This window comes from Biomphalaria glabrata, chromosome 6 (genome assembly GCF_947242115.1).
Source record: "Biomphalaria glabrata chromosome 6, xgBioGlab47.1, whole genome shotgun sequence".
NCBI lineage: Eukaryota > Metazoa > Mollusca > Gastropoda > Planorbidae > Biomphalaria > Biomphalaria glabrata.
The window spans coordinates 45,693,562-45,706,185 of NC_074716.1; the positions used below are offsets into that span (position 1 = coordinate 45,693,562).

At 35.7% G+C, this 12,624-nt stretch overlaps 1 protein-coding gene across 1 annotated transcript in view; it reads right to left on the minus strand.

Moving 5' to 3' along the window:
- Nucleotides 1–1,207: 1,207 nt before the first annotated feature.
- LOC106057554 (serine-rich adhesin for platelets-like) overlaps nucleotides 1,208–12,624 on the minus strand; it is a 55,036-nt gene continuing 43,619 nt past the window's right edge. Inside the window, exons 9-11 of the mRNA XM_056033143.1 lie at nucleotides 9,228–9,336; nucleotides 7,753–8,267; nucleotides 1,208–3,174 (exon numbers count right to left, since the gene is read on the minus strand). Of these exons, the coding sequence (XP_055889118.1) occupies nucleotides 3,051–3,174; nucleotides 7,753–8,267; nucleotides 9,228–9,336 (748 nt within the window). The 3' untranslated portion in view covers nucleotides 1,208–3,050. The remainder of the gene's footprint in view (nucleotides 3,175–7,752; nucleotides 8,268–9,227; nucleotides 9,337–12,624) is intronic.

Here is a 12,624-nt window from a genome sequence, read left to right on the forward strand (position 1 = left end):
TCTGAACTTTGAGTGTTCGAAAGTTGTTCAAATCTTAATTTTTGTCAGGGTGGCATTGTCTCAGATGATCCTCCAGCGTAACTGGTGTCATATCGTCATAAAAGAGTCACTTAGGCAACTGCGTGTTTGACAAGGAAGGAATGAATCCCAATTTTAAATAATTAACGCTGTACAGTCTACATTTCTTTTTTTTTTCTAAATATTAGTTACATGTAGACAAAATTAAGCTATTTAAATAAGTATTGAAATTGAATACAAGAATGTTTCGTTTCAATAGCAGGATAAATATTGAAAGGATTAACTCGGGTACAAATCATATATTAGTGTATGAAATAATTACATTAATGGAATGTGAAAATTAAGTTACGACCTGCTTAAATGAAATCTATTACCGTAGACCCCCGTGGACATCTCATAGACCCCCAATTTATTTTTTTACTTTCGTAGACCCCTTGGAGGTCTTCGTGGACCCCTGGGGGTCTATATGGACCACTTTGGGAATCACTGGTCTAGATCTATTACACATTTAATTGATACATTTATTAAGTATACTTCATGGGGTATTTTTGATTGTTTTAGAGATCAGATAGAGAAACAGTGCCCTTTCCCGTGCACAATTTATTAACACATTTTCTTTGTTAAAATAAAGGTCATGTAAATGTAGTTTATTACATCGAGTGATCTACCTTTCCTAAGCTATGTTTGTAGACTATGAAAAGGAATTCGCACAGTGCTGGATATGTATTTAAACTTTCCTATCCAATGTAATCAAATCATAATCGTTGGACAATGTTTAAAATAGTTTTTATGCTTTTTATAACTTTCAATCGTGAGCTAATGGTCATCCTTTGACACTGCCCCAGAATTAAACTCCTTAACTGGAAACAACATAAGGATAATAATTATGGTTACTTTTAATTATTCAAAAAGAAATTAGCTGTAAGTATGGGAATTCCTGACTTCACATCCCTCACAGATAAAACTGAGAGAAAATGAAAATGGTTTTAAAATAGCATGTTCTTGATAGATCTACAAGTAAGTACGTTCTCAAGTGTTTGGACAAATAACTCATTTCACTTCCTGCATTAAAGTACACAACAGGAGGCTCGTTGACTGAAACCTTTGACAATAAATGTGAAATAGTTTAACATTAAGTAGATTAGCACTAAGCGAAATGAGCCACAAAAAAAATACACATACTCATACATCACAAAAGCTCAAAATTTTAATATTCACATAAATAGAACAAAATCTGTAGGCTACATTTGCACACGCAAAAAACAAGTGTTAAAAAGAACAACTGCATACATTTATTATCAACGAAAGAAAAGATGTTAATACTTGATATATGTGAACCACTATTATATATTATATGGATTTGATACATATGCATAAAACTATAAAAATCTCAATTGGGAGTATTCATAAATACAGTCTTCGGTATTTCCTGCACTCAGGATGCGGTAGTTTTAAAAAGCTATTTAATATAATTATACTGTTTAATAATTGGAATGCACTTAATAGTACTTCAGAATAAAACTTCAGTGATTGTTTGGGAGTAGCACTTTTAACTTCAGTTATTTAGTTGGTTAAATGTATGTCTTAAGATAGATTTGTAAGCATACATGTAAAATGTAAATTCCCTGAATGATGTAAGATTGAAAATTAAAACAAAAAATAAAACTATTCTACGAATATCGATCAAAACCTAATACTTTGTTTCAGTGGCGTCCCTTGGGCTCACATCTTAATAACCCCTTCCAAAATAAACTTTCCATTAAAATATTTTATTGGTTTATTGTTTATTTATTTATCTATTTTTGTTGATTTATTTTGTTGATTTATAATACAAGCGTTAGCTACCTTATACCCAGAATTTTACGCAACTTCAAAATGTGCGCCTATTTTCAATTTTTTTAATGTCGCAGTTTTTTTAACATTTTTTGTTACCTTCTTAATGGGTGTCACCCTGTGCGGTCCACGCACTCCCACCTACTAGCTACGCCACTGATGTACGTTTTTTTATGTCAATATGAGCTTTAACAAAGTGAAATCTTATGCAATGAATAAAATAAAGGATCAAGCTATTTATTTCTATGAGGTTTTAGAAGTAACAATTTAACGGAAAGGATCTGACGTCACATTTAACAACATTTTTTTTTTGTAATTAATTCTTCACTTCTGCAGATTTTCTAACAGGGCGGGAAAACGATTAAAAGCCAAAGCGTTTTGGTGTATCCGGTGTACAAATAACGTTGATAAGTTGTACAGTAGAAAGGAATTTTCAATGTAAAGAGAGCATTAGACTTTCACTTTATGACTTCCCGTTTAAAAACGGCAACTCACTAACGGTAATTAAGGACATTGGATACAGAGATAAAAAGCCAAGCATTGAAGCAATGGTTACACTTATATCTCAATTCTTTAGTATTTTGTTGGCAGAGGTGACGTTCCATTTTACGTCCTAGATATCGTTTAGTTTTTCGGGAAATTCTCCAGTTGAAGTTTTTTGGGGGGTTTTTTAAGTTCAAAGTACGAAAGTTCAAAATCACAAGGACCATCCTACAAGGTACAGTATCAGGCCAAAGAAAAAGATAGCCGGAAACATTAAGGATGGGGAAACAAAATTCAAGGAGTGGATGATCCTCACACTGGGCAGGGCCGGCCTTAGCCATAGGCGAACTAGGCAGCCGCCTATTGCCTCGGATCGTTGCGTGCTTTGCACAGGAATCATAAAAAATGTTTTTTTTAGAGAAGAAATAGTTAATCCTGTGCTTGGTGTTATTGTGGGACTACATTAGGTTTTAAATAAATTGCGAGATTTTAATTTTTCGCTGTTTATTTCTTATTTTTCTATATCATTTGTGGCCGCCAAATTCACTTCGCCTTGGGCGTCCAATCATCTAAGGCCGGCCCTGCAATGGGTAGGGGAGAAAGAATGTGTGGGTTATGGTGGGGCACAAATTAAATGTGACAATAGTTAAATCAAGCTCCGATTGCATGTTGAAGTCAATGTTGATATGCATATATATAATAAATAGTCAAAAGTTTTATCCATTGTAAATGTTTTCAGTCTCTCGGGCATCAGCAGATTTCATATGAGACAAATGAGAGTAGAGTGATTCAGGTGTCTCCGTGTTCGGTGTCTTGACATTGATGTAGCTGGGCAGGGTACTGAAAGACAAAGAAAAAATAAGTCAAACAGAATACACTCTAAGATTGTTTCAGTTCTTATTCAGTTTCTAGATCATGTAGATGTCCATCTTAATGAGAAGAATAAACAAAATTTGAGAGATGCAACATATTTATGTCCTATATGTCCTGGTCGTGCTAAAGATACAACATTATCTATGTCCTATATAACCAGGTTGTGCTAAATATGCAACATATTTATGTCCTATATGTCTAGGCTGTGCTAAATATGCAACATATCTATGTCCTATATGTCTAGGCTGTGCTAAATATGAAACATATCTATGTCCTATATGTCTAGGTTGTTCTATTTTGCAACATATCTATGTCCTATATGTCCAGGTTGTGCTAAAGATGCAACATATCTATGTCCTATATGTCCAGGTTGTTCTATTTTGCAACATATCTATGTCCTATATGTCCAGGTTGTGCTAAAGATGCAACATATCTATGTCCTATATGTCCAGGCTGTGCTAAATATGCAACATATCTATATCCTATATGTCTAGGCTGTGCTAAATATGCAACATATCTATATCCTATATGTCCAGGTTGTGCTAAATATGCAACATATCTATGTCCTATATGTCCAGGTTGTTCTATTTCGTAACATATCTATGTCCTATATGTCCAGGTTGTGCTAAAGATGCAACATATCTATGTCCTATATGTCCAGGCTGTGCTAAATATGCAACATATCTATATCCTACATGTCTAGGCTGTGCTAAATATGCAACATATCTATATCCTATATGTCTAGGCTGTGCTAAATATGCAACATATCTATGTCCTATATGTCTAGGTTGTGCTAAATATGCAACATATCTATGTCCTATATGTCCAGGTTGTTCTATTTTGCAACATATCTATGTCCTATATGTCCAGGTTGTGCTAAATATGCAGCATATCTATATCCTATATGTCTAGGCTGTGCTAAATATGCAACATATCTATATCCTATATGTCCAGGCTGTGCTAAATATGCAACATATCTATGTCCTATATGTCCTGGTCGTGCTAAAGATGCAACATATCTATGCTTATATGTCCTGGTCGTGCTAAAGATGCAACATATCTATGTCCTATATGTCTAGGCTGTGCTAAATATGCAACATATCTATATCCTATATGTCCAGGCTGTGCTAAAGATGCAACATATCTATGTCCTATATGTCCAGGCTGTGCTAAATATGCAACATATTTATGTACTATATGTCCTGGTTGTGACAAAAGGCTAGCCAATGGCACGCTTGAACTCCATATTACAGTCGTCGCTGACACGAAGGAGTGTGTCGTAAGACCAAACCGAACTCTGATTTAGATCGAGGTTAAGAAATATTATTCTCTATGATGAAAATCTCGCTGTTTCTGGCACAACGCGACACGAAACATTGCCAGCATATTTTTCACAACAAGACAATTACTTTTCCACCTTTAAAAAAAAATCCCCCACCCGCTAAAAAAAAAGACCCGAGTTACATTAAACGCAATTACAATAACAGGCAATTTATATTTCATGAAATATTCAGCTACTATTTCCATTTGTCCCAAGAAGTTGTTGTTGTTTTTTTGGAGGTATAGGATAATGTTATATCGGTGTTTTACTGAAATACTATGTATCAAAACAAATGTGATACGAATGTGTGTTGAGTTGAGCTACGCATTATTTGCACAAAATTAACTTTAGACAAAAAAATATATTTACTTAAAGTTGGCTACAAAGTAATATTATAGTGTCTGCAGTGATTTGTTTCAAGTTTTAAACACTTCCTCTGCGCCGAAGTAATCAGGTGCAGGGAATGGGGACTGCTAGGCTCATAGTGAAGACGGAACTGTTGACCCGTGACGTAGCTAGGAATTTGCCATCATTGGGGGGCCCTGGGGATTGACCTCTTAGGGGGGACCCTGTATTTTGCGTAATATTTAATATTTAAAAAAAACAGCTCATTTGGGGTCTGGGGGAATTTTCAAATTCTCCCCCGTCCCTCCTCCCAACCTAGCTACGCCTCTGCAGTTGTCCAGTGCTGCTCTGAGATGGACATTACAGGCTTAGAGAATGAGGACAGGGGAGACCTAGAGAAGTTAAATAGAGAATGAGTTAAGATAGTATGGCTTAACGTTCATGCCGGCAGGGGCTACAGTCCAGGACAGAGTGGTATGTGTGACTGAGAGTGGGCAAGGTTTGAACCCGGGACCATTCCATAAATCCGAACGACAGTCCAGTGAGCAAACCGCACGACCAGGCAGCCAAAATTGCTTTAGTGATCCCTATTTCTTGTGATTACAAGGACTTCATTTTTAATTGAAAACAACAGCACCATTTCATAACTTACAACACAAACGACACAGAGAAAAGTTCATTCCCAGACTTCTTCATCCTTTTAGTCAATGCGTGGCGATGTTTTAGTCCGACAGAGCAAGGAACAAGAGAGTTGTAGTCCTGTTTGGTCTTAGCCTTGATGGACAGAAGTCGCCCGTGTCACAACTTGACAAAGTTATAACGCAGCGGATGGGGGTTGGCTTCTATGATATTTCGACTTTGCTGAGAATTGTTTGTTGATAAAGTTTATTTACATATGTCAGTGTTTTAGGTGTGGGTTTGTTTGTTTTTTTTGACGCTCTATTTCTAATACTGTCCAAGCAGCGCAACAGTTTGTCTTACAACAGCACATTGCAACAACTTTGTAAATTGATGATAATTATACACCCAATTGAACAGTGTTTCCCAAACTTTTTTCTTTAACGGAACACTTCGCACAGTCTGAGAATTGAGCGGAACACTTCGCACAGCCTGAGAATTGAGCGGAACACTTCGCACAGTCTGAGAATTGAGCGGAACGCTTTGATTATTTTTTACGTTGGATTATTTACTTTTTGTTTTAATTTTTTTTTAATTACCTTTAGTCTAAATTTAGAGATATTATTTAATTTCAAGTATAAAACTATAATAAAATACAGATAAAAGCATTAGAATTATTAAGTTCTGATCACTTTGATTGTATTAAGTCTTTGAAGAGCATAACTTCAACAACATATATGAGCTTTGTTCCAATGTCTGGTGTGTCAAGTCTGTTACTATAGTTGTCCTTTGTTTCGCTATAATAAGAAAATGCTGCTTCGAACAAGTAGATTGTAGGATAGAAGATGGTCATATTTCTTTTTAAAATATTGTGGTACTTTTCAGACAAACTTGACCAGAAATCATTTAATGGTTAATCTCTGTATCTTTGCTTCAAATAAGAGTCAAATCTAGAGCAAAGTTCAAAGAGTTCATAGTGATGCTATTAAAGAATTATTCCGTTTCCGAGAAATGATGATAAAATCAATTTTTACTGTTCTGCGTTTACTTAAGAATTAATTCACGGGTAGGCCTACAAGTTAATTGCTTCAATTATTCGTGGAACACCAAGTCAGGCCTCGCGGAACCCTAGTGTTCCGCGGAACACAGTTTGGGAAACACTGCACTAGATCTAAGAGTTCTATTGAAATGGATTAAAGCATGTGATGTATCAAAGTTTTATAAACGTTTCTTCAGAGCTGAAGATGAATACATCTTACTGCAGGAAGAAATCTGAGAGATACAGGCAGATAGTGCAGGAAGAAATCTGAGAGATGCAGGCAGATATAGGAAGAAATCTGATAGATACAGGAAGATGATGTAGGAAGAAATCTAAGAGATACAGGCAGATAGTGCATGAAGAAATCTGAGAGATGCAGGCAGATATAGGAAGAAATCTGAGAGATGCAGGCAGATATAGGAAGAAATCTGAGAGATACAGGCAGATAGTGCAGGAAGAAATCTGAGAGATGCAGGCAGATATAGGAAGAAATCTGAGAGATACAGGCAGATATAGGAAGAAATCTGAGAGATACAGGAAGATGATGCAGGAAGAAATCCGAGAGATGCAGGCAGATATAGGAAGAAATCTGAGAGATACAGGCAGATATAGGAAGAAATCTGAGAGATACAGGAAGATGATGCAGGAAGAAATCCGAGAGATGCAGGCAGATATAGGAAGAAATCTGAGAGATACAGGAAGATGATGCAGGAAGAAATACGAGAGATGCAGGCAGATATAGGAAGAAATCTGAGAGATACAGGAAGATGATGCAGGAAGAAAGCTGTGCTGAGATACAGGAAGATGATGCAGGAAGAAATCCGAGAGATGCAGGCAGATATAGGAAGAAATCTGAGAGATACATGAAGATGATGCAGGAAGAAATCTGAGAGATACAGGCAGATATAGGAAGAAATCTGAGAGATACAGGAAGATGATGCAGGAAGAAATCTGAGAGATACAGGCAGATAGTGGCGGAAGAAATCTGAGAGATGCAGACAGATACTGCAGGAAGAAATCTGAGAGATGCAGACAGATACTGCAAGAAGAAAGCTGTGCTGAGTATACAGGAAGATGATGCAGGAAGAAAGCTGAGAGATGCAGGCAGATACTGCAGGAAGAAAGCTGTGCTGAGAATTGCAAGTAGATTTGTTTCAAACTAGATTGCACTCAAGAAATTCAAGTATTTAAACAATCAACAGTAGGACAACACAAAAATTACCTGCTTTTTTTGTGTGCAGGTTTTGGATGCGGAGATTTGGTCACTTTGTTTTCCACTGCAGACTCCTGATAAGAAAAATTGCTTTCATTTGCATTGCTTGGCTCCAGCACTAGGTTTGAACTTTTATTGACTTTGTTAACAGAGGCGTATTCTGTATTAGGAAACTGAGTTTCTTTTAAACTGCTTTTCTCTGGCATCGCACTAAGAATTGTACTGACTTTGTTGACAGTGGCGTATTCTGCATTAGGAAACTGAGTTTCTTTTAAACTGCTTTTCTCTGGCATCGCAGTAAGAATTGTACTGACTTTGTTGACAGTGGCGTATTCTGCATTAGGAAACTGATTCATATCCTTGTTGCTTGGGTCCACCATTGGATTTGAACCTTTCTTGGACTTATTGACAGCAGCGTACTCAACATCAGGAGACTGAGTTTCAGTGTTTGATTTACACGTTGAAGGAAGGCTTGCAGCCACTGCTGACATTGGCAGTTGGTCTGTTTCCTTGGGAGCAGAGCCCTTTTTTGAAATATGAAATAACAATTTTAACAACTTGCAATGATTTTAACTTGCGTATGAATCTAAATAATAGTAATAGCTCTTTTAAACTGTATATATAGGAAACGAAAACGAAAGTTGAAATTTAGTTTTAGGATGGGCGGGAAAGAGGCTGGTGTTGATCAGTGGATACAGAAAGCAGACGTTTTTCTTTTAAAAAAGAGTTTTGTCTTGTAAGCCAATGAGAAACAGATAGTGATGATAACAGCAATAAAACTTTTTTAGCAGCTGTTCTTTTCTTTATTTTTTTTCGTCTTGAAAACAGGTAGAAAGAAAAGTTAATATTTCAATAACGACTATCTAGGAGATTCGACTGTTTAACTCTTTCTCTCCTAATTGACGATACCAGCGTTGATTCCACCAGAATGTGGTAAATAATTACGGAGAGAAAGTGTTAAGAAATGGTCTATTTGATTCTTTGTTTGGACTACAAGCAAGTGATTATTTTAGCAATGTTTTTTGTTGTTGCTGTTGTTGATGTTGGGGTGTTGTGTTTTTTTTTTTTGGTTGGGGGGATTTAAAAATATATATATATATGGTAGTTGAGTTGTAAAGCGCCTAGCTTCCAATTTGATGCGAAAACTGAGAATAGGAAAGAGTATAAAGGAAAGCGCATAACTCTCATTTTAACTCTTTCTCTCCTAATTGACGATGACAACGTTGATTAGACCCCCATTAAACATAATTGATTTTTTTATTTATAATATTTCTATATTCTCCTATAATTCATTACCAACTGTAACATTTTCTGATAACAAACAAAAAGTTATCAAAGTTTAATCTGAACAGGGTAGTGTAGTATGAATGAGAAAACGAATAATACTATAGAAACGAGAAAAATAATTACGGAGAGAAAGAGTTAAAAGCGTTAAAACCCTTTTTAATACATAAGTTAATTTAAAAAAAGAAAAGTTTAAGTACCTGATTAATGCCCACTTGGGTGTACAATGATGTTGCGTAATCTTCTTTCATGGTTAGGACACCGTCAATTGAAGTTCTTTTAGGGTTTATAGAAAGTTCTTCACTTTTGCTAAATACCAAAGAGAAAACATTTTGAAATCAAAATCAGTTAGATATAATACCAGTTGTGAATATTTATCAACACGGGTTGTGTGGCTCAGTAGTATAACATTAGATACCCAACTGAGGAAGTTGAGTTTAAATCCCGACGTAAATTACGCATTTGAAGGCTGAATCATGTTTGCCTCAAGGCAACAAGAAAACAATCTCATACATAGCCTCTACCAGAAATCTCCTAAACATGTCCAACACATCTCCCTCACTCACACATCTCCCTCACTCACACATCTCCCTCACTCACACATCTCAAACACCCTCTTCTTCCACTTCCATACATGTACACAAAACAAACTGAACCTGAGCATACTACAGTGATAGAAGAAATCATATAGACATAAAAGTATTTGTAAGTTAATATATTTAATAAGTGTAACAATTGGCGTGTGTTCATAAATTTATATTTGTATATTCAAAACTATGTCTGATGATCCAAATTCCACATCTAATTTAATTACAAAAGTAGACATAATATCCAATATCAACTAAATTTCGGAAGAACTGATTGATCGCACTTTTTATCTTCCACTTTTATATATAGCGCACTATCAACTAATATCTGAGATATAACTCGAAATCTATTTTAGTACTATGAGCAAGTTGTTGTATTTTCTCGAAGGTAATTTATTGTAAAGGAGCGCGGCGGCTAAGTGGTTAAGCACTTCGCATCCGAACCTGGTGGTGTCCTGGGTTCGAATCTCGGTGAAGACTAATATTTTTATTTTGGGATTTTTAGAGGAACCTTGAGTCCATCCAACTCTAATGTGTACCTAACTTAAGTTGGGAAAAGTAAAGGCGGTTGGTCGTTGTGCTGGCCACGTGACACCCTGCTAGTTAACCTTTGGCTTTGCCCTATAGATTGCAAAGTCTGAAAGGGGGAACTTTCGTAAACATTTTAGAACACGAACTAAATGACCTTGACGAGTATATTCAAAGCTTTCAGTACATTACCTGACAATAAGTAATCAATGGTGGCGCAGTGGCTGAGTGGTTAAGCGCTTGTGTTCCGAACATGGGGATACTGGGTTAGAATCGCGGTGAAGACTGGTATTTTAAAAATCCGGGATGTTTATGGTGAGTCCACCCAACTCTAATGGGTACCTGACTTTAGTTGGGTAAAGTAAAGGCGGATATTCATTGTCCTGGCCACATCACACCCTGCTTGTTAACCGTTGGCCAAAGAAACAGATGACATTAACATCATCTGCTCTATAGATCGTAACTTCTGAAAGTGGAATTTGAACCTTTTAAAGTTTTTTTAAAGAACTAGAGACAGAAATTAAAGAGAACAGTTCTCGTAGCCAAACTGATTAGTCTCATCCAAAAGTAAGATATTTATTATACTTCATAGCCAAGTAAATTCAGACAAATTCCTATGTGGTATTGGCATTATTTATAATTGGTTCATGTTAAAATTGAAACGGGCGTTGTTTACTGCGCCCAGATATTATAAGCAGTTAAATCGGATGATACAATATTGTATTGTTTACCAGGATATTTATTTATGTCAAGTAATAATAATGAAATACTCAGAAAGACAAAGATAGAGGCACATTTGTTATTTTACACGCTAGAACAAATTCGTACAAGTGCTCCTTCTTCCTTAGTGCAATTAGAGAATGGAATGGGCTGCCTGAATCAGCCAGGAAAAATCAATGACTTAGCAGAGTTTAATTCATTGATTCACATGCATGATTAGATTAACACATGAAATGCGAAGGGCGTAATTATTTTCTTTTTTTTTGAAGTAAAGACTGTAATATATAATATAACAGAATTCTTCTTTTAAGAAAATAAATAATTGTAAACCTTTAAAGATTGAACACAATAATTCACTTTCATATTTATGGACCAAATGGTCAGATTGGCCGATCCTGTAACCTGATACGTCTTCTCTACTTATATCTTTTCTAATCGAAAAAATTAATAACGAAACCTTAACAAATATTTCTCATTTCTAATTACATTTCCCACCTTATTCACGCTTCTGGATAGAAACTCAAAGCTACTACAAGCCAAACCAAATTTCCTGTTTAGATTTTTGTGGCAACCTTTACGCATACACCACGTGACAGCCTTTACAACGTATAAAGTCCATGTCTGACATCTCTCAATTTAATTTTACTTAGTATCTCCTAGTACTGCTATCTTCTGTTTCATTGCAATGTTAACTTGAACTTTATCGTGATACACGCTGTCTTTAATTATTTATTGTTGTTTCTCCCTACGCTCATTTCTTCTTCTTCTTCTTGGTCCTCATTGTTATGTTGGAGTCTTCAGATGACTAGACCAATACATGAGATGAACTGCGCAGTGGTTTCCAAGTCATGCAGCTCTCCATATAGTTTTCTTTCTATTGGGGTGTTTTAGGGCCAGTGTCTATGTTGGAGCACGCTCATTTCATTTTCCAAGAGGAGCACTGACCCATAAAAAGTCGGGTTTCTCATAACTAATATGCTCCTTCCTGTTAGTTATTGTGTCTTCACTAACTCAAGTTATCTTAGAGTAAATCAAGTAAGTGTGCTCTCTCCCTTTTCTCAAGCATTAACCTACATCAGTAGTTTTTTTTAAAGGTAATCATATGCTATCTATTTTCATAAAACGAAACAAAAAAGTAAAGTAAAGTTCCCCTTTCAGACCTTGCGTTCTGTAGGGCAAATGATGTAAAGGTCATCTGTTTCAGTGGCATACGGTTAACGAGGGTGCCATATGGCCAGCACTTTACTTTAGACAAAATTATTGATATCCAATACAAAGTGTCTTTAGATTGTACAATGTTTAGTACTAAAGACGTCTCTATAAACGTAAGATAATGTTGCAATTATTTGTATATCAATAAAAAAAAATGAGATACATATAATATATTTTGGAATATGAGCATGTATATACTATAGCTGCAATTCTGAAAGAAAACAAAGTAACAAAGACAGTTTGTGTGGAAAGTCATACTGAAAATCGATTCCGAAATGGTCCACTCTGGCAGGTAAAAAGGAAGGTCCCAAAGGATATGTGAAATTAAAGGTGAAGCTAGATGTGAACCTGGCCTAACTGATGTCATTTAATGATTATTTAATTCATCTAATTGTTCTCTATTCTCCCCTTCCTTCTTCCTTTAGTTCATTGTTACATGTATCCGGTACGGCGTTGCAGTTCACTCGATAATATGAAAAACTACTTATAAATTGTTATTTTAATTTACGTTCCACATATATGCATACTAGATATATTTTTCTCTTTAAAA